Raw genomic sequence first — 25,394 nt, 5'->3', positions numbered from 1 at the left:
TCAGGGCCTCTCTAGCCTCCTGGAGCAGCTTCTCCAGTACCACGGCTCCTGGGGAAATCTCTTCTTTTTTGCCAGTTCCCAGTAAGTATCTCCATTGTTTTTTCCTTTTCTTCACACCAGGGCTGCCAGAACTGTCCTGCTTACCTGCTGCCATTATGAACACTTGGTGCTTGGCCACCTTGCACCACCTGACTCCCTCACCCGCTCTGGCCAATTGCTAGATAACTGGTACATGGCCTTCCAGGGCCTCCACTGCTGCACAGCTGCTGTCACCAGCCACAGTGACCATGGGCTCCAGGATGCCACTGCCAGTACTGCCATTGCTCTCCTGTCCCACCAGCCCCATCACCTCTGGGCCCACTGCACCAGCCAGGACTGGTGCAGCATGTCAAGCTGCAGCAATGGGATGACAACCAGTGGGTTGACATGTTCTGGATGGCCCAGGCCAGGTTTGAAGACAACTACATGCTTTGTTTTAATTGCAAGATCACTAACAGTATTCTTGGGCTCATACTCGAGGCTATAGGTGTGTATTGTTCTTGTAGCAGTTTACCATAGTGTAGGTACAATGTCAAATGTGCGTTTAAAAAAAATAGCCAAAAAAAGAGTCTACATGACCAATAAACTAAAACATGTTTTCTTTCATGTTTTTTATACATTTATGGCTATCCCATGCATCTGAGATATTTTCCTAAGGTAGTAGTTTTATTCAGTTTTGTGGGTGGCAAAATTGAGTAGTTAATTTCAACATTGCATGTTGTGTTTCATTTATTAATACACCGCAGTGGCAGATTAAGATTTAATGGGGACCTGGGCAAACAGGAAATTGGTCCCCCCCCCCCGCCACCATACCACATTATAAACATGAATGTATCAAAAAGCATTAATAAATAGACTCATTAAATGTTTACATGGTGTATTTTACCAGAGCTGTTTAAAGTTGCTCTTCTACTTTCTCCCTTCTAGTCTCCCCCTCTCAACATATTCCCTCCTACCAAAACTACTTCATTCTTCCCTGCTTCTTTTGCCCTGTGGGGTCAGGCCAATGCTCAGGATCTCAATATTGTGCTGTTAGACAGGAGGGCATGGTGTACAATTGCACATATACAAAACACACACAAATCAATTAGGTGCATACACACACACACTACCAGCTCAGGCACATACACATCCAAACCAGCCTAGGCACGTGCATACTTATCACCAATTCAAGCACATACACTATACACCCCACAAGTTAGACACAGATCACTAATTCGTATATCATGCACACAATGTCACACACACACACACACACACACACACACACACACACTGACACTAGCAACTCAGATACACACACGTTCCAAATAACTAGTTTAGGTTTATGCACACCTATCACCAGCTTAAGCCCATACTCACTACACACACCAAATTTAGACAGAATTAGTTACCAGTTACCAACACCTGCACATTCAATACACATACGTGGATTACTAATTCATATACCTCCCCCCCCCACACACACAGTGATATCTATATATGTGTATATATATGTGTATTCACTATTTTACACACATACCACCCACCTACACATACACACAGGTGAGTTCCTAAGTTGGGTGTTGTGATGTGTATGTATGTATGTGCTTGGTGTACTTGGGATACCTGGGGAAAGGTTAAGGTAAGAAAGTAGAAGTGTAAGGAGTTAAAGTTACCAGGACCAGAATTAGAACCAGAAGACTGCAGGGGCCTGGGCTGAAGAACTGAGGCTTGGGGATAACTTTAGGTTAATTGTTCTTGATTGATTAAAAGACAATGCCCAAAGCCTGCAGAACAGGGAAGCATGCCAGCACAGAGTCTGGGACTGGAGCCAGAGCTATGGGGGAGCTAAAAAGGTAGGTAGGGAGAAGGAAAAATGGGACTAAGGGAAAGTGTTGGTGTTAAAAGAGGGGGTCTGGGTGTGGGGAGCAAGAGGATGGCTCCGGGGCAGCTAGAGAACTTGCAGGGAGCAGCAGTAGATGCTGGAAGCTGGAGCAAGGTTCCAGCTGCTGCAGCAAACTACAGGGCAGCTTATATGAGCTGGGAAGCTGCACGGTGGGGACAGGGGGGGAGGATTACAGAAAGTGCAGGGGAAACCTGAAAACAGAGAGACGAACAGCAGAAAATCACAGGAAAAGCAGCAGGCAGCAGGGCAGCAGGAAAACAAGGAGAGGCTGAGAGGTGGCAGAAACGGGGGAGATGGAATTGGGAGGAGATCAGGAAACTAGTGGAGAGGGGTGGGAACTGGAGCTGAGAAAGAGAGAGCGAGAGAGAGAATGAGGCTGCAATTTAAGATAAGGAAGGGACTGGGATTCAGTAAAACATGACCCAACTTGGGGTTGCAAATGACAGTAGTTTTATTGAACAGGGGAGATAGTGACACAATGCCAAATTGGTTCCCTTGCACCCACACACACCCGCACACACCCCCCCCCTACACACACACATACAATGGCAGCAGGTTAAAAAGGCCTGGTGCAGGGGCTGAAGTCCACTGAAGTCCAGGAGGAGAGAGAGTCCAAATCGTAGGAGGAGGTGTGCTGGTAATATCTACCTATCCAGGCTGGAAGGGGTCCTTGTCCAGGAAGTGTTGTCCAGAGGGGGGTCACCGGCAGGGTCTCTGGGTGGATAGCTGGTGTGTCATGGTGCTGCTGCAGATGGAAATGGCATTCTCACTGGGTCTGTCCTCACTGCCCCTTTTTATAGGGGCAGACCTTGTGTGACCCTAGTGACAGGAGGCATGCCCAGGCAAGGGTCAGCCCCTGGCGTACTGAGCATGTGTATTCCATGCAGGGATGTGCAGTTTTGGGTGTCTGTAATGGTGAGAGTTGCTGGTTTTACAGGGTCCTTTTTCTTTCAAATGCTGGTCTTGTCTCTGTTCCTGGGTGAGGTCCATGGTTCCTGGGTGAATCATTGCGAGGTGATGGCCCAGTCATTACAGGCCATTCAGTAGAGGCCTGCTACCATTGTATTTCAATCATTTCCAATCACACTCGTCCATTGGGTAGCCAATTTACATGGGAGGGGTACGTGACTCATACATTTGCAACTTGGGATGCCCAGGCAAAGGACATACATAAAATGGAAACTTGACATGTCTTTGGTTCACTTACAAACACAGGCCTAAACCATACAATATCCATATGAAACAATAAAAATCAATATGAAAATGATAATAATACAATATACAACAGTAAAAATCAATACAAACCTAATAATTATACAATATAAAACAGTGGATATCGAAAATCAAAAACTTGCTACCAAAATAAAAATGTTTAAAGCTTATCCTAAGTTTGAGCTCACTTACACTTATCTATAGGGAATAGAGAAGGAGAGAAAAAGTCAGAAATGGTTGGGGAAGGGGAGGGAATGCATTTTAAAATAAATACCAAAAAAAAAAAAACAAAAAAAAAAAAACAACCCGGGGCTCTACTACACTTCCTGAAATCATACTTGCCTGTCCTGATCTCAGTGTCTTCACTCTGATCCCCAATGACCTCCTGCCCCATTATGTCACTTTGCTTATCAGTTCCTTTGAACCCAGCTGAGTGTCGGATACTTACTAAGCTCTATGTGAAAATATTTCCTTAGAATTTCATCTGCAAATCTGCTATATTACATACTGTGGAATGACCAGTGGCACTATAGAAACAATGTGTCTCAGAGTTTCCTTGTGTCACAGGTACCATTAGATGCAACCCTTGCCACCTCCCCCTCAACCTGAAAACACATTTCAAGATGACACATTTCAAGGGGCATGTGTGCATGACACTTTAAAGCAGGCTAAATGCTTTTGTACTGCTTTAATGGTGTTGATGTTTGTGTGCATCAGCTGTGTTGGGTGCATTAATTACAGCCCGTGTTGCAGATTCAGTGGTGTAATGCACCTTAAATGACTTGGGACACAGCAAACTAAAACTCTTTCAAAGAGCAAAGCAGCTTGGGGGCTCTGAAGGAAGCCTTGCAGCCTGCGCAGGGGCCTGGTGCTTCCCTCCATGACTACAGTACCCCCAGGACTGCCTGAGTCAGGTGCCTACAGGTGGGTGCCACCTGGTGAGGGTGGATGCTGCTGCCACAGAGGGAAGTACCACCCCTTCCCACCACCTCACCCTGCATCCCAGAGACCGCTCTGCCCACCGGCAGTTCCCCCTCCCCTCCCCGCTGCTGGACAGGCGGGTCAGTCAGTGAGGTGTGTGCATGACACAGGGTTTTAAAGGGCCCTAGATTGAAGTAGTGTTTTTAAAAACCCACCGCTTCAATTTAGGGCCCCCATTTCATCTACACATGCCCTATGAAATTTAATGAAAGGAACCATCTTAAAAGAGTTTCCATGACAGGTTGAGATCTTGGGGTGAATTTCAGAAATGGAAACCAATGCAGATATTAAAAATATGTCCAGCAAAGGAAGACATTGCAGTAGCTTGATTTGCATTTTCTCTGTATTAGGGGTTGGTTATTAACAGTTCTGAATCAATTCACTCTCATTCCTGTTTTCATAAAAATATCGCTTAAAGTTAAGCTCTTAATTGCACATTAAAAACGCTGCAGCACCTTATCCCTGCCAATAGGGCAGCCACATCAGTGTTTAGCATCCTATGTATTCATCTGAGTAAATTTATGAATCAAATACATTATGAGGAATGTTATAGAACAAAAAAAAAAATATATAAGGGAAAGCCCCAGAAGCCTCCTGATAGTAAAAATTATATTTTGTGAAAGCAAAACTTGGGTTTTCTGCCAATTTAGGAATCAATGACAAGAAAAGATGCAGAAATGCAGTGTTTCAATTAAGCAGACAAGGTTCCTTGGGTGAATTCGATATCTTTTATTAGATCAACCCAAATGGTTGGAGAATAGTTATTAAGCAAGCTTTCAGGTTCAAAAACCCTTCGTCAAGCTAAGGAAGCTGCAGCAGTTGGTGTGTGCTCTTCCTGGATGGAATGAAAAGTAAAGAAGCCAGGGGCTGGGCTGGGCTGGGCTGGGCTGGGGAGTCAGTTGCCAGGCAGAATATAATGTATCAAAAATCCAATGTCTATGTTTAGTCTATGATCTCTAGTATCCAGGAGGTTGATGAAATGGACCGTAGGCTCGTCTCTGGGAAGTGTTGTATAAGTTTCCCCTGAGGATCAGGACTGAGAGATTGGAGAGAGAGTGGCCCTCCTGTGAGAAATGTGCCCCCACCAGTAATTGAGTGTTTCTGTCTTTTGATGAATTTCCGGTGTGCATTCATTCTGGTGCACAGTTGTTGTTTGGTCTCTCCTACATATCTTCCTTCAGGGCATTTGGTGCATTGGATGAGATATATAACATTTCTGGAGGTGCAGCTGTAAGATCCAAGGATGCTGATGGCTCTGTTATGGGGTGTAGTAATTGTGGGGGTGGTGGAGATGTGTTGGCAGGTTTTGCATTTCTTGTCCTGGCACGGTCTGGATCCTTTTGGTGTGTTCTGGGGTTGAGGAAGTTTGCTTCTGGTGATGAGGTTGGCGAGGTTTGGTGCTTGTCTGAAGGCTAGGATGTGTGGCTCTGGGAAGATCTTTTTAAGAATAGGGTCTCTGTCTAGTATGGGTTGCAATTTTTTGAGGATTTTCCGTACAGGTTCAAGGGATGGGTGATAGGTCATAACCAGCGGTGTGCGATTTGTGGGTGTTTTTCTTCTGTACTGCAGCAGTTCTTCACGTGGTATCCAGGTGGCTCTTTCAAACATGCGATCTACCTCTCTGGAGGAGTGTCCTTGCTGGGTGAAAGCCTTTTTAAGATTGGTGAGGTGGCGATCCCAGGTGTTCTCTTCAGTACAAATGCGGTGGTATCTGAGGGCTTGGCTGTATATCACAGCTTTTTTGGTGTGTTTAGGGTGATTGCTGGTTCTGTGCAGATACGTTTGTTGGTCTGTGGGTTTCTTGTATACTGTGGTCTGTATTTTACCCTTCTGGATACTGATCCTTGTGTCTAAAAAGGAGATGTTGGTGCTGGAGTATTCTAAAGAAAATCGGATGGAGGGATGGTGACTGTTGAATTTCTGATGGAACTCAGTCAGAGATTGCAGGTTCTCAGTCCAAATGATGAAGATGTCATCGATGTATCGTAAGTACAGCAAGGGTTTGATGGTGCAGTTCTTAAGGAAGTCTTCTTCCAGATGGCTCATACAAAGGTTTTCAATTAATGATTTCTTGCAGCTGATAAATGAGAAGTTATAATGTAACTTTCATTCGGGTTTAACTGCATTCTAAACTGAAGACCTAATTTGTCTTAATAGTTACCAAAATAATATGCTAGAGAAGCTAGAGAAGTTTCAGATAAAGCACTGCAACTAGAGCCTTATTTAGGCATGAAAATAAGTTAGAGAAGGAGCTAAACACTGAAACATGGATTTATGTTTGTTTGTCTTTAGTAATCCTCATTAAAATTACAGTACAAAGAAACATAACAATCACTGAGTGCTTCCTTTTCCAACTTCCAAATCTGCAACATTTCTCAAATCCAGTAACAGTTTGATAAAGGAACCAGAACAAGTAACCCTTTTTATGACAATGACCTTATTATGACAAGTGACTGATTATGACCTGATTATGACAAATGTGTTACAAATGCAGTACCATGTTTTCCCAGTTGCTAAATTAAAGGCAATTAGTATAATGCATTGTGTATTTTGTATTGGAAAGGAAAAAGCATAGCCAAACGCATTTTTGTAGCTATGTAATTTTATGCATTGCCCATCTGTTATGATTCTTCAACACAGTGTCCCCTAATAAAATCTAGCAAGTGGTACTATGGCTGCCATAAGCCTCCTATGAAAATACATAGTGCCAGGAGCCAGACAACATTCTTTAGTTTTCCTGTTAAGGCTGCTGACGAAATCTTGGTTCCACTGAAGTCACTGTCAGAACTTCTACTGACTTGAATGGGGCCAGCATTTCATATGAACGGTGGCCAAATGAATCCTGTTTTCACTCAAGCATCTGCATTTCAATTGGCAGTATAGATTTAGTTAATTAAATCTATGAATTTAAGTACAGTGTTCACTTAGTCAAAGTAACACATCCATTCCCTTAAGTACTTTAAAGATTGTTTTAAAGTTGCATGCAGGAAAAACCTATTGATTTATGTTGTATTTAACATATTCCATCTGATTTACTCACATGATGGCACTCTTCCATTCTTATGCTGAAGTGGTAAAATTATTTATTGTTATTTTATAGTAAGAAAATAACATCAGCTAACACAACATAATTTGGAATTTAATGTATGTAATGTGAGATACAAACAGTTTCTGTATTTGGGAGATATTCTTAGTGGAATATCTATTAAACCAGAGTTTAACATGAATAGTGTCTTTTATAATCTTGTAGTAAAATCATATGCATGAGCTAATAACTTGGCACAAAAATATACTAACTGTATTAAATTATGAATATGGTATCAGTATTTCACATTATGCATGGAAAATGTATGGAGTCTGAGGACTGGGCACTTAAGGTGACGGTTAATTGAGTATGGGTTATTGTTTTGAATCAGTTCCAGGTTGGTTATAATGGCGAAAAGCTGTTACCATGTAGGCTAGGGACAGACATTCAAAAAGCCTGAGTCTGAATTGATTCAACCTTTTTCCGGTTAGTTTAATATGGCTAGGGTAAACCAGTTTGTAACCCTATAGATGTTCTCTCTGGACTGAGGAAATTCAGGCACAGGCCTGCAGTGGCTCAGGCTAGAAGCTGGGGCGTGCTAGAGCAGCCCTCCCTTCACTTGCAAAGCCGCGGGGGGGCATGGCCAGGACCCGGCAGGACCTCTGATTAGGGAGGTCTGCCTGCATGATCCCAGGCTTTTCCCCACTCACTACTCAAGTGGTAGGAGTGTTGTCAGACCCCAGCCCCAGGCTAGCACTCTGAGGCAAGGAGGCGGGGGAGGAGGGTTGTGCAGTCATGCATCTGTTGATAATACGGAGCTTTTCAGTTTCCCTCCATGCTTCTTTATACTGTCTGCAGCAAACTGACAGGAGAGCAAGCCAGCAGGGGGCTGATAACAATGTTTATTACCCCATCAGCAAAGCATTAGCCTCTCTGACCTGTTCATTAGCTCCAAAAAGCCCTACGCTGACACTGTTCTGTCTGCCTGTTGCAGTGAAATTGGAGACGCACACAGACACCGCTCAGCATTAGCTAGCATACCACATGCCTAGAGTCCATGGGGCTGGGGTCCATGCTGTGGGAGATGGGAGGGAGAGAGGAGGGGTTCCTTGCTTAACCCTCATCCATTCTTATGAAACTGTAACTATCGTTACTCTCATAGGGTAACTTGTTACCCCACCCGCATGAGCAAAATGGAACTAGTGACAACAGTATAAATGTACCAAAAGCTATTTATTAAATATACAGATCATTTGAAAGAGTATTTATGAGGATTTGAACCCAATATACTATTTAACTATAACAATGAACAAATTTTAATTTTTTTTTATAATTTCAAAACATGAATGAACAATTTGCTAAGTCTGCAGTTCACACTGTTTTCAAACTAACAATTACTTCCAAAAACATTTCCCAACTGCTTTAACTAAATATTGCATTCCTCACAAAGCAGCAGTGAAGTACTCTGGTGCACACAAGCAAATCACTTACAATTTTTGCATCATTTTTGGGTTTTGTGGTCAGCTGTCCTTGGACAAAAAGCATAATGTTCACTTATGCTTGCAGAAGGTTATACTGGGGTGCAATGTGTCAATTTGTAATTTAGGGCAGTCATACTAGATTTGACACACTGAGACAGATTATGTGTATCCATCATTCTTCATTTTATTTGCCCATTGATGAACTGTTCTCCAAGCTCCTGCAAAAAAAAAAAAAAAAAAAGTGTCATCCTCTTAAATGTAATCTTTGCTTCCAGTTTGCATTGTGGCCTAGCCAAATGAAGAGGCTGGCAATGGCAGCCACATCCAACATATCGAAAAGGAGTGTCATTGGCCACCTGTTGATTTTTCATCTGCAGGTGGTCATACAGTCTAAGTGGTCAAGGATATCCATCCCACACTTGTTTTTCATAGATTCATAGATTGTTAGGGGCTGGAAGGGACTTTGTAGATCATTAGGTCCAGTGCCCATACACTAGGCAGGAAAAGACAACTGGGGTCCAGTGACCCCAGCAAAGTGACTGTCCAGTCTACTTTTGAAGATTTCCAGGGTAGGTGACTGCACCACCACTGGAGGGAGTTTATTCCACAGTCTGGACACCCTGACTGTGAAGGAGTTTTTCCTGGAATTGAGCCTGAAGCGGCCTTCCAGGAGTTTGTATCCATTGCTTCTGGTCTTCCCCAGGGGTGCCCTGGTTCACCGAGTTCTTGATGTACTCCCCTGATGTAGTGGTAAGCTGCTAACAAGTCCCCTCTTGGCCTTCTCTCAGCCAGTAGGATGAAAAGGCCCAAGTCTCTCAGCCTCTCCTCGTATGGCTTGTCTTACAAGTCCCTGATCATATGTCTGGCTCTTCTCTGGACCCTCTCAAGTTTTATCATGTCCTTTTTGAAGTGTGGTGCCCAGAACTGGACGCAGTACTCCATCTGCAGTCTCACCAGTGTGGGGTACAGTAGGAGTCTCACTTCCTTAGTTTTGCATGAGATGCAATGGTTAATGCATGCCAGCATGTTGTTTACCCTGCTGTCCATGGCATCACGCTGCCGGCTCATGTTCGTGCAATGGTCAGTCATTACCCCAGGTCCTTTTTGGCCATGGTGCAAGTCAAAATGTCATCTGTAGGTATGTTGGGGATTGTAAGGTGTCCCAGATGGAGCACCTTACACTTCGGAGTGTTAAACTTCCTCTGGTTCCAGTCTGCGCAACTCTCCAGCCTGTCCAGGTCCACCTCGATCTGCAATCTATCTTCTGGCATGACCACACTATCCCATAACTTGGTGTCATCTGCAAACTTGGCCAGTGAGCTTTTTACCCCCACATCCAAATCATTGATAAAGATGTTGAAAAGCAATGGTCCAAACATGGACCCCTCCGAGACACCATTTGCACTTCTCACCAGGATGACACAGATCTGTTCATGAGGGTCCTACCGTGCAGCCAGTTTTCCACCCACTGAACTCTTGACCAGTAAAGCCCACAATCTTCCACTTTTTCCACAGATATCATGGGATACTAAATCAAAAGCCTTTTGGAAGTCTAGGTATATAATGTCAATCTTCTCTCCCGTGTCCAGATGGCAAGAGACCTGTTCATAAAAGGAAATTAGATTGGTAAGACAGGAGCTACCTGCAATGAAGCCATGCTGGCTGTCATTCAGAATCTTACCCTCAACGAGCGTATTGCACATAGATTCTTTAATGTGTTTTTCTAGGATTTTCCCTGGGATGGAGGTTAGACTGATTGGCTATAGTTTCTGGGGTCCTCCCTCTTCCCCTTCTTGAAGATGGGCACAATGTTGGCCCTCTTCCAATCCTCAGGGATCTCTCCTGTGTGCCATGATTTCTGAAAGAGTTTTTCCAGGGGCTCCACTATGACGTTAGCCAGCTCCATTAGCACTCTTAGGTGAAGTCCATCTGGTCCTGCTGACTTATAAATGTCTAGCTTTTCTAGTTGGTTTTGCACCAGCTCAGCATCCACAGTGGGAAGGCTATCATTCCCACCATGCCCCCTGTGATCCTTATCTCGCTTATCCTTCCCCTTGGTCTGTTGAAATACCGAAGCAAAGTGGGCATTCAGGAGTTACGTTTTTTCCTGAGTTACTATTACCAGCTGACCCAAGGTGTTAAGCAGGGGCCCCACGCTTCCATTTATTTTCCTTCACCTCCCTACATACCTAAAGAAGGATGACTTATTGTCCTTGACTCCCTTGGCTAACTTAAACACAGTCATGTTTTATTGTAGTCATGGATGATATCCTGCTTTTTTTGCTCTCCACCCACTGACAGGTCATGGTGCATGCTTGACAGCAACAGCACAACTTTGGACTTCTTTGGAACATATGAAACTAGGGTGAGTTCCCCATCAAAAACAAAAGCAAAGTGGAGGATGGCCATCCATTAGTTACCATGGATACCTGAAGTGGACATGAATTAAGTGTGAATGAACGCTGACCTTTCAGATGCATCCATCCAAAGCAGCCAAACAGGTCTAGGCCTGTCATTTATACAGAGATTGCATTGGGGTAACAAGTTACCCCAATGCGTTAACATGGGCTTGGGGTAAGTTGTTACCTCATATGGAAAAACACACTTACCCTGGGGTAACTTGTTACCCTGGGCAGTTTTTCATCCACAGAGAGCAAACCATTCATGTAAACTGTCTGTTCTTTGGGGATATTGTGTACTGTGGTGCCAGAGATAATATCCTAAAAAGAAAAAAAAATTAGAATTAATTAACTTTAAGATACTGCACAAAATATGTGTCTGGGGCAGGCAATTACCCCATGGGAACATATGAAGGTTAAGGAGTGAGCAGCAAGGGGGGTTGGGGCAGGGAAAAGCCAGGCTGACCCTGCTGTACTTGCAGTCTCTGCCGGAGCTCTCAACAGGGAGCAGGGAGGCAGGGCCAGCTCTGCTCTCTGGAGCAGAGAGCCCAGCCCAGAGAGCATGCTGGGATGCTGGGGGAGTATGGTTTATCTTAAACCAGGAAGGGGTCTGGGACAGACATTGCATAAACCGGTTTGATGCAAATCATTTAAGTCTGATACTACATTCAGCCAGGTTTATCTTAAACCAGTTTCTGCCATTTTGAAACTGGTTTATGTGCACTGAATGTATGTTTTGTTACAGGTTTAAACCAGTTTCTGATCACTTAAACCGGTTTATATGTAATGTCTGTCCCTAGCTGTAATGACTATGAGGATTCTGTGTGAAATAAATTGCCTGCCTCAATTCCAGTTCTAGGGTAAGCATATCCTTGCCACATTACAAATCCATGGTCTAAGTTTCCACTAATTGCCACTCAGTTGGCTGTGTTATTTGAAAGACCCAAAATGGAACAAGTATTGAGAATGAACTACAATTGCCCATTACAAATTTCTGTTAGTGACCATTCTATGATTAGAATTGAGAAAGAAAAAAGTCACTTCCTTTTTAAGGCTACCTGGACACTTTTCATAAGTACTGCATTTCCTGTTGGAATGGACTAGGAAAATGAAAAGTGAAGATAGAGAGACTCCTAGTAAAATATTTTGAAAATAAGGGCCTGTAAAGTGTACAGAGTGGATGTCTACATGCTTATTCAGTGCTCCGTCTTAAAGGTGCTCACATAACATAGGCTGTGTACAAACATCTATTTCTAGTGATGGGAAATCTCCACCACTAGCAATGATTCTGGAAGAGGCAGCAGTACAGCTATTCAGTCTGAAACTTCCCCCTCCTCTCTGCTCCTTCCACCTTTCCTGGACTGGGGTGATCTCAGTCTGAGGAAAATGTGGGCTTAGCTTCTCCAGTCCTCCTGTTCCTGAGGGACTGGAACACTCCCCACTTTTCACAGCAGGGACTTGGGTGTGAGAAAGGGACATGTAGCTTGCAGCGCTGCTCCCTTCACTCAGCTCCTGGTGCCTGGGAATGGGGCAGATTGAGCCCCATGGCAACCCCCCTGCCAGCTCCTCATACCTGCAAGTCTGGTGTGAGGAGCAGATAAAGCTTCCTTGAGCCTGGCTCCTGGCCCTTCTGGCTTTTAAATCATTGGCTCCAGCACCCAGCTGAGTGGTAGGAGAGTTCAAGGGGCAGCTGGCAGGGGGTTGCACCACTATTGGATATGTAGGTGCAAATCTCACAGTCCCTGACTCCTTACAGATAGAGAAATCCATGCACATACCATACTCACAATGCCTTATGGCGAGGTAGGCAAAATATAATCTGGAAACTAGACTAGCTTGCCAAAGAATTTTACCCAGCCTGTGCTGGGTCCTTTGGCCCTGCCCATCCAAGGCATGGAGGCGCCCAAGCAGTGGCATGTGTAGCCTGTCCCACCATCCCTGTTCATGCAGTGAGGCTGGGGTGATGTCGTGGTCAGACCCAGCCTCCCAGCAGCCCTGGTGGTGGTGGCTCCTTTTAGCTGCCACTGCCAGACCTGACTCCACTGCCCAGGCACTCTGGCCCATCCACCCCGCACCCACCACCAGGGTTGCCAGATGGAGTGGGTGAGCAGGTAGGGCCTGCATGGAGACTGGCCTGAGACTCCCATGGGCAGGGTGTGCTTCATTGGGTGTATCGGATAGGGCTGTGGGCAGGCAGAGAACTGCACCTAGGAGTGGGATAGGTGGCCTGGGCCAGGGGCTGAGCAGTGCCAGTGTGGGACTGGGGCCTGGGACTCAATCATGATTCACTCCTTGCATCTCTGTACGATGGGCACCAGTTCCATAGGCAGGGGCATGTGGAGATCATGGCTCTGTCCCTGGGCCCTGGGCCCCAGTCCTGTGCTGTTACTGCCTCATGATCCTGGTCCCAGTCCTGGCCCCACCCAGCTGTCCTGCTCCTGGATGGTCCTTCCTGCTCGGCCTCAGCCCCATCCTGTCCACTCAGCTGAGCATCCGCTCCATGCACAGGTCCCAAGCCAGTCTCCACAGAGACCCCACCCACCAACTCTGTCTGGCACCCTTGGCTGTGGGTGTTGTGCAGGTGTGCCTGGGCTAGATAGGATCAGTTGACATTCCCTCCCACCCCTGCCACTCTAGGCTGGGCCATCACAACCCCTCCTGCCCCTGACCCACAACGATCCACCCCAGAACTCCCAAAATGGCCCTGCAGCCCAAATAATTACCTACCTCTACCTTACAGTGTTGCCCTGTGGGGTCAGGCCAACTCTCAGGATTTCAATATTGCGCTGTTAGACAGGAGGGTGTGACACAATTGCACGTATACAAACACACAAAACATTTGGATGCATACACACACACACACACACACACACACACACACACTACCAACTTAGGCACATACACATTCAAACTAGCCTAGGCACATGCATACCTAGAACCAATTCAAGCACATACACTATACTCCCCAAAAGTTAGACAAAAATCAATTATTCATACCCACACATTCAGTACACATGCACAGATCACTAATTCATACATACAATCACACACACACTCACAACCCACCTACACATAGGTGAGTTCCTAACTTGGATTGCACTATATGTATGTGTGTGCTTGGGGTACGTGGGATACTTGGGGAAAGATTAAAGTGAGAGAGAGTTAGAAGTGTAGGGAGTGAAAGTTGCCAGAACCAGGATTAGAACCAGTGGACTACAGAGAAGCTGGCTGAGAAACTGAAGCTTGGGTTTACTTAAGGTAGACTAGGGCTGGAAACTGAGGCAGACAGCTGAGATATTGCAGGCCGGGGGTGGGGGGGGCAGACAAGTGGTGGCAAGGAGGAGACAGCCAGGAAAGAGAGAGAGAGAGGCAGAAACCTGGGAGCTTAGGGCTGGAAACAGTCTGACAGCTTAGAGATTGGGGGTGCAGATAAGTGGTGGCAAGGAGGAGACCACCAGGAAAGAAACTAAGGCAGAAACCTGGTTGCTCAGGGGAAAAGTAAAAGGCAGTGGGGATAAGACAGTGACAAAGAAACAGGGGGTTTGGAAGCAGAGAGGAGCTCAGGACAGGTGTTGGAGGTGGCAGTGAGCCAGAAGCAGGAGAGGGAGAAATGAGACAGAAGTTAGAGGGACAAGGAGCAGAGATTGGAGCAGTGCCAAACCATAGTAAAGCAAAACCCAACTAAGGGGTCCAAATAACAGTTTTATTAAACAGACAACACACTACACAGCCCCATGAAGTTAGTGGTTCACACACACACACAAGCACTCACAATGGCAGCAGGAGAAAGAGACTCAGTGGAAGGGCTGGAGTCCAGGTAGGGAAGAGAAGCAGAGTCCAAGTCCTTGGTTGAAGAGGGGGTGGGGGGCTGGAAAGGGGTCTTTGTCCAGCAGGTGTTGTCCAGGGGAGGGGGGGGGAGGGTCACCGGCAGGGTCTCTGGGTGGATAGGTGGTGTGGCATGGTGCTGGTGCAGATGGAGAGGGCGTCCCAAGGAGTCAGTCTTCATTACCCCTTTTATGGGGCAGACTACCTCTGGCCTCCTATGGGGAGGGCCTGTCCAGGCAATGTCAGTCCTGTCCCAGAGGGCTCCAGGTGTTTTTACTGAGCATGTGCAGCCTGGCACAATGGTGGGTGGCCTCATCTTTTGTTTCTTGAATGCTGAGGGTGGTTCCAAGGGCTGGGTTGTTGGGCCCGGAATTGGTGTTGATGGTTCGGTTATTCAGAGGGAGCTATTTTTAGACCTACTGCCATTGTGTCTCAAGCACCTTCATTCATCCCCATTCATTCAGGAACCAAGTTACATAGGAGGGGTAGGTGTGAGTCATGGGTTACACAACTGGGCCTGGGGACAGGATGGAGACTTGACAAATAAAATGGAAACTTGACATGACTTATGCTAACTTACATATGTAGGCCTAGATCATATAGTACAGTAAAACAGTAATATAGAAAAGTAAAAATCAATATAAACATAATAATTCTACAATATAAAGAAGGAAAAAAAAATAAAACAAATACAACTTGCTACCAAAATAAAATGCTGAAGCTTATCCTATGTCTTAGCTCACTTATCTATAGGGAATAGAGAGGGAAAGAAAAAGTCAGAAATGGAAGGGGAAGGGGAGGGAATGCATTTTAAAAGAAAAAAAAAGAAAAAAAGAAAAACTGGGGGTTTGCTACAACAAGATACTGACTCACTCCCTCCACTGTCCAGTCACTCCTGAAATCACCTCAATACACATGTCCAGCTTACAAGTAAGGGTAGAGTGAGTACGCTGAGGACTGGTGATTCATGTGAACTGCAAGCCACAGTCCCCACTTACATGCATTGATGCAACACCACAGAGTCAGAGACAGCTCCCATTACTAAAATGTAATCCATAAAAATGCCATAACTTGCAATAGTAGAACACCAGATATACATCAGTGAGCATGATGCATTTGGCACTGGAGACAGTTTGGATAAAACATGTAAGCAACCTTGGGAGCAGAGGCCAGCAGGCAGAACTCCTTCCCTTCCAGGAGAGTGTGCCATTTTGGGGCCACAGGGTCAGGCTCCCTCTTGCTTGCTGGCCCTCTTGCCTCATGAGTCTTGCCTTCTTAGGTGTCCCATGAATCAGCTTCAAGAGGAGGGTAATGGAGGGTGTCCTTGGCCCTGTCTGCCCCATAGCCTGATAGTGTGGTAGGTGTGGGATGGTAGGTATAGCTTCAAACTTCCTGAGACAGTAAGGGAGCCTGGAGTCCAGGGCTTTCATATCCAAGACAAGGAAACAAAAAACCACTAGGCCATTAGGAGAAGATCTTTATGCTGTTTTCTGTGCAGACAGCTCAGCTGTGTCTGTCCTACATGAGCTCAGCTGTGCATGTCCTACGTGAGCGGTGAGAAGTGGGATTACAACCAGACAGATACATTTTAGCTGAAGTTAAAACTCCCATTTGAAAAGAACAGAGCACCCCATACCTGCTGTGTGAGTGAGGGTCTATTGTGGAGCAGTGGAGGGCTGATGGAGGGAGGGCACCAGCCGGGCCCTTCAGACATGACTTTAAGTATTGCTACGAGAAGGATGCAGGGGGCACAAATACAAGCATTGGCCCCCAGGCACCAGAGACCCATGGTACAGCACTGTTGTGTAGGTGTCTAAGTGATGCTCATTAAATGGGAGAGCTGTACGGTTGTACAGGGTGGAGTACAATGAATCATTGGGGTGCATTAGTAGGGCATTAGCTCATCTCTGAAAGCATAGAAAAACTACACATCTATTCAGGTGAAGAAGAATGTCTCCCCTTCCCTGGCTGTCGGCTAGCACTGATGTCTAGCTGTCTAGAGGGTAAAGTTACGATTTACCTCCTAATAGGTCCTTAATCAATTAGCTCCCCCACCATATTTAGAGCAGTTAATTCAGTATAAAGCACAGCCAGTTTCATTCAGAAACATGGCTGGTGCCCACTTTTTGCATTACACTGGATTAGTTAGGGCACTGGCTCAGGAAACAGAACACAAATCTTAAGCCTTCTTTAGGCAATGGGAGTGAAAACCAACATGTCTCATGTCCCAGGGGAGTGCCCTAACCAGCAGACCCTCCCTATAAAGTAGACTAGAGGCACCTGTCTCACATCCTTCCTCTTGAAGATGGACCAATAGAGTATGATAGGGTCAGAAGGAGATCAAGCAACAGAAACCATGATTTCATAGCCTGGTGATATGGGCATGTTCATGAAAGTGGAGAAATCTGGGTTTCACTCCTCAATGCCAAGTTAATCTCTTTCCAAATCACTGTTTTTCTAATGTGAAATGCAACTGGTGCCCAATAAGCTGTACTTCAGATTGCCTCCTGACTTAAAGTGTCTGTTTTTAGGCATTGCAAAAACTAAATAAAGGATCTGGATCTGACCTTAAGCAACCTACCCAAAGGATCTTAGTCAGTGACAGCACCAAGAATACCCCCCTCCACCAATCCTCATAGGCTGCTTTGGCCCAATCTCTAGACAAGATTTCCTTCACCTGTATGCAAGCATAGGTACTTAAAAAAGATCAGTTTTAAAATGTTTACTATTTACAGTCTGCGTTAAACCACTTTTTGTGCTGATTAGCTCCCTGGGGAATACATAATATGAATATCAGCAGAAAAAAAGTAGTATTTATGCTACTGATGGCACTGCTTTTTGTCTCTGATTCACTTCATTGCCTGCCAAAAATATTAGAGGTAGTGAAGGAATTTCAAATAACTACTCAGGATAAATCTAAGCTGTTCCCATCCCAGTTCAGAGAAGATAAATCACTGCAATTTCAGTCCATGAAGTTTTTCTTGTGTAATCTCCACATAAAAATCCACAAAAGTATATCATTTTCGACGCACATATTCCTCATTATTTCTTAAATGAATGCTCCCCAGCTGTGTCACTGCATGGGGAATTTGATTGGGACAGCAGCAGTGGGATGGATAGACCTAGCCAGAAGTGAGGATTGCCTGCTTGGTAATGCAGGTGTGGCCCCTATCTCTTCTACAGACTTTCTGCCTCCCATTAAGCAACCAGAGGCTGAAGCAAGCTGCACCCATTCTTATTAATTAAAGCCTTTTCAGCTGTCCCACTCTCCATCCCTGTGACTGCAATAAAGGAGCTGTGTTCTTAGATGCCGACAAATTGCTATTGCTGGTTAATGGGGTCAAGATGGATTTTTTCCCACTGGGACCAAATTAGCAGATGCCTAGTGGGTTTTTTTCACTTTCCTAGCAACATGTGTGATATGGAGGGATAGTAACAGTGACACAGACTTTGAAATTAATATCTGTAATTTATCTGTGATTCTTGCAACTCATAATTGGTGTCAAATGGGGTTAAAGACCAATGATTAGCAGCTCCTAGAGTTAAAAGGGATTTCACTGGTAGCCTTGTGCTAATGAGAGAAAGGGAGATTTGAAGTCTTTGTGGGCAGAAGACTCTGACACCCTTTATATTTCTTAAAATATTCAGAGGAGTGAGAACTGTGCTTCAAGAAAGGCCTACCCTGAGTTATGACTTACGAGTTAAATTGTTGAGCCCTGCAACCACCTCCCCCTGCTGCTTCCATCTTGCCTCCTCCTACCCACTGGGCTCACTTACAGACCCGATACATGACATTAGGAAAGGATGGGTAGGTGATAACTGCATGATAGGGCAGGGTGGTTTTCCTGGTAAAGGAGGGATTAAAGGAGGTCTAGCCCAGGCTGGCTCCACCTTGCTATGCCTGCTGCCAAAGCCGGATCTGCAGGAGGAGAATGATAGGAGGTAATCTGGCTCAGATAAGAGAGAATAGGTAGAAAAGGATAAACATTTGTTGCACCTTAGGTCCTCTGGAGGGAAGCTGAAGAAGAGTTTAGCAAAAGCAGTTGAGAAGGAGATGCCCAAAGCACACTGCTACAAAATGCTTCTTTGTATTGCAGCCTGTCAATTCCTGGATACTCACACAAAATACAGCCTTGGAGGCACCAAACGTCTGGACTCAGTCTGGATTCTGTCTCAGTGGCCTAAAGTGGGGGGTGGAAGGTCTGAGCAGGCTCCACTCCCCCAAAAACTCCTGCCTAGGCATATGCATCAAAGGGCTGGGGGACCTCTCATGCATATGCCATGATTCAGAAGGATAAACGGTTGCCATAATTGTAGGCTGACACTGAATTCTTGTGATTTTCCTCATTCACCTATCTGCTATTGATCAATGGATTTTTTTTTTAAGTATCTGATTAATTCGTCCTTTCACTAATTAAATTAACAGTATAATGTAGCGCTCCCTGCTCAACATCTTTCCTGATGCTTCTAGTTTTCTGGTATTGGGTTGAATTACTGGACTCTTTTAGGATAGAATCCCCGTCCATGAAAATGTCATGGTAGCAGAAAGTTTAGCAGTTTTAAGTAAGGGGTTCTGAAAATTGGCCTGAAAGTGTCTCTCAGACAGCTTTAACACACACATTTGAAGCAGGGAAAAGGGAAATGTTGAATACAGGGACATACAGTCTTGGCATTTTATTATTCTTTCTGCCTGCCAACCAATGTCCTGCCCTGAAGGTAAAATTCCATTTTGCTCCTGTGGATAAAGTAACACGCCCCCCTGCCAGATAGGAAGGATTTCTGGTAAATTAGAGTTGTCCTTGGCCAATTTAATGCTATATATGTTCAATCCATGCTTCCTTCAAAAATAATTCCTCCATTCTTTTTCTTATTTTTTTTATTTCCTCTCAGCTGTAGCCAGAGCTGACAGTTACATAACTCTGTACATTTATACGTGTACAGTTGCGCATTGAACACTGTACACTTACCTAAGCTGCTATTATGTAAAAATGCTTCACATTAAAAAGCTTAATAAATAACCGAGCATAGTAATAAACTATGTAATGTGCATGCTGTGCATCCTCTAGTAAATGCAATTTACACTGCTCAAGTACCATAGACCTTATACTGCAAGAAACTAAAATATAATATTCTTTACCTGTTTTAGGGTTCTGGATTGCTGCTCAGCACTGTACTATCTGTGTATTTCAATGAGCCTGTGAATTACCTAGGCAAGAACTGAGCTGCATGCCTGCTGTCTCCACAAAATCCTGAATAGTTGTGGTATGTAACATTATAATGATAAAGATCTAGGTAGTTGCAGGGTTGGGGATTTTTTACATCTTTTCATGATTTCATAATCTAAAAGTACTTTAAAATGTTTAATCAGTGTGCAGCTACCTGAGTAAAGAGTAGGAACAAGAATGTGTAGTTAGGTAAGCCAAATTTATGTTGTACATTTCTGTTTCTTTTTTAATCGTGCTGTATATTTGTTTGACGGTACTTGCTGTCTTTGGCCCAAATTCCAAGTTTTTCTCACTTTTTTCAGGGCTGGGATCTTAGAATCTTTAAAGAGTTCCGAAAAGATTTCAATCAATAATTGCAGGAATGGGTTAATTGAAAAGTATCTCCTGCTACTAGAATAATATCAGCATTGCACAAACACCATTAAATATCCCTGTGGTATTTTATAGCATTGTGACACTGTAGCAATGGTACTACAGGCCAAGGTTTAGGGACATTTTAAGAAAACTGAAGTATGTTTTAAGTCAATATTGATAGTATATTACCAAAATAGATTAAGGTAGAAATAGAAGATGATGAATTGCATTGCCCTCAGACAAGGTGGGGAATAAAACTGATGCTGCATCCAGATGAGCAGGGGCATATGTTTGCAGTAGCACAAGTTTGTGCCACTACTTTGTGCCTCAGCACACACCCCCGCACCTGCACTTTCATAGAACCATAGAAAATGAGGGCTGGAAGGGACCTCAGGAGGTCATCTAGTCCAACCCCCTGCTCAAAGCAGGACCAGCCCCAACTAGACTATCCCAGCCACCACTGAGAACAGTCCAGCTCCATCCTCTTTCGAACACCCCTTCAGGAAGTTGAAGACTGCTATTAAATCCCTTTTCAGTCTCCTCTTTTCTAGATTAAATAAGCCCAGTTCCCTCAGTCTTTCCTCATAAGTCATGTGCCCCAGCCCACAAACCATTTTTGTTTCCCTTCACTGGACTCTCTCCAATTTGTCCACATCCTTGCGGCGGGGGGGGGGGGGGGGAACTGGACACAGGACTCCAGATGTGGCCTCACCAGTGCTGAATAGAGGGGACAAATTACTTCCCTTGACCTACTGGCAACTCTCCTACCAACACAGCACAATGTTAGCCTTCTTTACAACAAGGGCACACTGTTGGCTCACCTTCAGCTTACTGTCCATGTAACCCCCAGGTTCTTTTCTGCAGAGCTGTATATCTGTTCTCCAGGCAAACTGCTGCAGATAGAAGTGATTTCTGCTTGCTGCCAGAGGTCACAAACTTCTAGCTTCCACCCTTCTGGGAGTCTATGTCCTCTCTCTTTTCTAGCACTGCCTCTGGCAGTTCTTCCTCCACAGTCCTGGAGGTCTCCTCTGGCATTGAACTGATGAACTCCTCATGGCAGAGGATGCTTCAGAGCCTCAACACCTCCTCCTGTAGCTTCCTTGTTTGATCCCTGAGAGAGACCACCAGAAAGCACCGCTCACACTGCAGGCACTCCCTCACCTGGCCATCACTGGAAGGAAGCTGCAAGCCACAGTCCCCACAGCGCCAAACCCAGACCTGGGTAGAAGCCTTGATGGTGAGCAGTCCTGCCTGGACAGGCACCTCAAAGGTGCAAGCAGAGGCAGTGGCAGTGGCTCTGGCATTGCGACATCCTCATCTGCCTCTTCTCTCTTATGGTCCTTCTTCCAAGCAGACCTTCCCTAGCAAGCTTGCCTGGAAACTGACCTGTTTACTGCTTGTCGGCCCCAAAAGGTTCCTTTTTTCCTGCTTCCTCACATGAAGCTGAAAGTCTCTTCCCTCAAAAATGGGGTTGGGGGCGTCACAACCCAAAGTTGTGGTTTTTGTTTGTGTGTGCTTTGGCACCGCTAAATTATTTTCCCACCGATTGTAGCTTTCTTTGCACGATAGAGTTCTCTGCTGCGGGAGAGAACTCTGGTGCAACGGGGGATTTCCCGCCAAATTACAGCTTCTTTGCAGGGTGCATTTCTTTTGCATACTAGTGATGCACGTTGCAAAGGAGTTCCCGCCATTTGTATTTGGATTCGCGCCACATTATTGGCCAGTTCCAAATGTAGACACACGTGGCAGCTTGCTATTGGGTTGCTAGCCGTACAAAAGGCTTGGGTAGCTTCCGCCCAAGTCGGAGAAGGGAGGAAGAGAGAGACTCTGTGTGAAGATCTCCAAGCGCTGCGGACCCTCGCGGACCCAACGTGCCTCCCCTAAGCAGGCAATAGAGGCTTAATAACCAAACCTATGGAGCTTTCACTTCTAGCCTCTCCCCGTTGCCAATCACAATCCCAGACATATCCCTTTCCTGTAAACTTCAAACCCACGGAGCCTAAGCAACTCCGGGGAACCTTCAAACCCACGGAGCCTAAACAACTCTGGGGAACCAAGAAAGCGAACCGGACCCGCGGAGCCTAAACAACTTCATGGGAGCAATCGAATTTGCCATGGTCCTCTAGCAAGGATCTAAGCGGGAGCTGAGCCTGGAAACCTGTCCAGCCTACACCACTACCATCTTTGGGTGTAAGTAAACAACCTTTTCAATCAACCACTATGCGTTTGTGACTAACTCTAGCTCGCCGCTGGCTCTCTCTGACCCCGCGTGCCCGGGCTGCTGGCCACAGCCCGCGTGCGCGAAAGACGGGCCGTGGATCGCCCCTCCCAACCCGCGCGTGGCGGCGGGAGCGGGGCCCGGCCCACACATGGCAACGAGGATGGGATCAGGAGAGAATATGCTAGAGTTAGAGTTGGTTCAGAACTGCCCTTGGCATGATGGCCAGCACCAAGTGAAAAGCTTTGAGGATCTGGAGGTGAATATCGCTTACCACCAGGCGGGCGGAACGGGTGAAAGATTTGTAAGCGGACGTCTGTCACTAAAGGGAGATGAGGGAATCTCCGAAGATGGAGCCCCGTGAGAAAGGGAAGTGTACTTGCTCCCTGTGGTGTTCAGGTGTATAATGAGAGATGAGCAGGTCCTGTTTAGGCACCTCGATACTGTGTCCCTCGCCGAACCCAACCCGGTGGGCAAAACGAACCCGACTTTCACCCGGGAGTGTGCCCAATGCCTGCGATATGCTCGGGAGAGTGAAGAACCGGAGCCAATCGGCTGGTTCTCCCCGTGTATGGTAATGTCTAGATTACGGGGTCGCGAGCTTCCATCTGAGCTCCTCGAAGATCTGGAGATGGAGGAACGCCCCGCGGATGAAAGAGTGGCCTTGTGGTACGACAAGGGGGGAGAATGTAGTGCAACTTTTCATACTGTGATGGATTTAATGCAGAAAAACTTAAGTTTGAAAACCCAGCTGCAGATGGCGATCCGATCGGACAAAGAAGCGGCTGAGAAAAAGGAGCCTGAAACACCAGTCCAAGATGGCACCGAGCAAGAGGGAGACCATGTGGAAGAACCGGAAAAGAAGGGTGGAGCTTCTAACGAACCCGCGAGAGTTCGGTCAGCGACTCCGCCCATCGATGCAGCGTCATCGCCGGCAACCCCGCCTAGCGACACAGCGACGTCTCTGCCGACCACGCCTTCCTGCCGACGAAGGAGAGAGTCAAGCGGAGGACAGCATCCGCCCCTCCTGCCTGAAGCAATGACAGCAGCAGTAACCCCAGCGGCAGCAGTTCAGCCTATGACAACATCAACTCCCGAAAAAGCAGCTTGCCCTACAGCCACATTCAACCAAACAACTGATGAGCGAGATGTCGTCACCAGTCGCATTTGTGCTTGGACAGAGCTACAACAGCTGTATAAGGAATCTGAGATGGAATCTGATGAAGCTATAATTTCATGGCTAGATCTTATGGCCATGGAATTTAAACGTGATTAATAAATAATCTTCTTTGTCAGTTGCCAAAACTGCGTATCCTGATGGAGCCAAGATTGTCTTTTGATCGGGACTGTCAACACCCGACCAGGCCTCAAGGCACCAGACGACGTGCATCCGATCTCCCACCACTGCCACCAAGAACCCTAGAGGAGCGATACATGTTTGGATTTCTCCTACAGCTTTCCGGACTTAATAAATGGCAGCTTCGGATTTTAGGGGACGCAGGCCAATGGCAGTTAGCTTATGAGTTAGGTTTCCGTTATTTGGAAGAACCAGATGATGAATCTTCGATGATTTTGTCTAATTGAGCCATGAAAATTGTTTAAAACTGTTTAAGTTTGTTGAATAAGGTCATTAATCTGTTTTTTTGAGAGTTTTCTGTTTACAGATCTGGGATTCAGAGTGTGTGGCAAAGAGGAGCCCTAAGAGAGACGACATCACCGAGAAAACTGAGGGCCTGACGTATGACCTCGCCACGACGCCCACTGAAGCCCTGATTGTGCAATTTTGTTATGAATCAGATTATGTGTTTATGTTGATTATTATTTCTTGATTGTTATGTAACTTAATCCCAGGACAGCAAATTTTATGTTTGTGTATTTGTTTGTTTGCTTATTTACTTGTTTGATGACTACGACAAAATTCTAGATTGCTAGAAGAGTATGGTGTAATTTAGCTATGCTCTCAGCAAGGGGGGATGTCACAACCCAAAGTTGTGGTTTTTGTTTGTGTGTGCTTCGGCACTGCTAAATTATTTTCCCACCGATTGTAGCTTTCTTTGCACGGTAGAGTTCTCTGCTGCAGGAGAGAACTCTGGTGCAACGGGGGATTTCCCGCCAAATTACAGCTTCTTTGCAGGGTGCATTTCTTTTGCATACTAGTGATGCGCGTTGCAAAGGAGTTCCCACCATTTGTATTCGGATTCGCGCCACATTGTTGGCCAGTTCCAAATGTAGGCACACGTGGTGGCTAGCTATTGGCTTGCTAGCCGTACAAAAGGCTTGGGTAGCTTCCGCCCAAGTCGGAGGAGGGAGGAAGAGAGAGACTCTGTGTGAAGATCTCCAAGCGCTGAGGACCCTCGCAGACCCAACACGCCTCCCCTAAGCAGGCAATAGAGGCTTAATAACCGAACCTATGGAGCTTTCGCTTCTAGCCTCTCCCCGTCGCCGATTGCAATCCCAGACGTATACCTTTCCTGTAAACTTCGAACCCACGGAGCCTAAGCAACTCCGGGGAACCCTTTGAACCCGCGGAGCCTAAACAACTCCGGGGAATCAAGAAACCGAACCGGACCCGTGGAGCCCAAACAACTCTGTGGGAGCAATCGAATTTGCCGTGGTCCTCTAGCGAGGATCTAAGCGGGAGCTGAGCCTGGAAACCTGTCCAGCCTACACCACTACCATCTTTGGGTGTAAGTAAACAATCTTTTCAATCAACCACTACGCGTTTGTTACTAACTCTAGCTCGCCGC

The 25,394-nt window shown here is 45.8% G+C and overlaps 1 protein-coding gene across 1 annotated transcript; it reads left to right on the top strand.

Moving 5' to 3' along the window:
• Positions 1 to 25,359, top strand: LOC109283160 (uncharacterized). Its single transcript, XM_059725821.1, has 3 exons — positions 1 to 81; positions 19,997 to 20,112; positions 21,414 to 25,359. Exon 3 carries the CDS (start codon positions 23,054 to 23,056, stop codon positions 23,921 to 23,923), a length of 870 nt encoding a protein of 289 aa, XP_059581804.1. The 5' UTR covers positions 1 to 81; positions 19,997 to 20,112; positions 21,414 to 23,053; the 3' UTR covers positions 23,924 to 25,359.
• The last annotated feature ends 35 nt before the right edge of the window (positions 25,360 to 25,394 follow it).

The sequence above is a fragment of the Alligator mississippiensis genome, chromosome 4 (assembly GCF_030867095.1).
Source record: "Alligator mississippiensis isolate rAllMis1 chromosome 4, rAllMis1, whole genome shotgun sequence".
Taxonomy (NCBI): Eukaryota; Metazoa; Chordata; order Crocodylia; family Alligatoridae; genus Alligator; species Alligator mississippiensis.
This window is presented reverse-complemented; position numbering and strand designations above follow the sequence as displayed.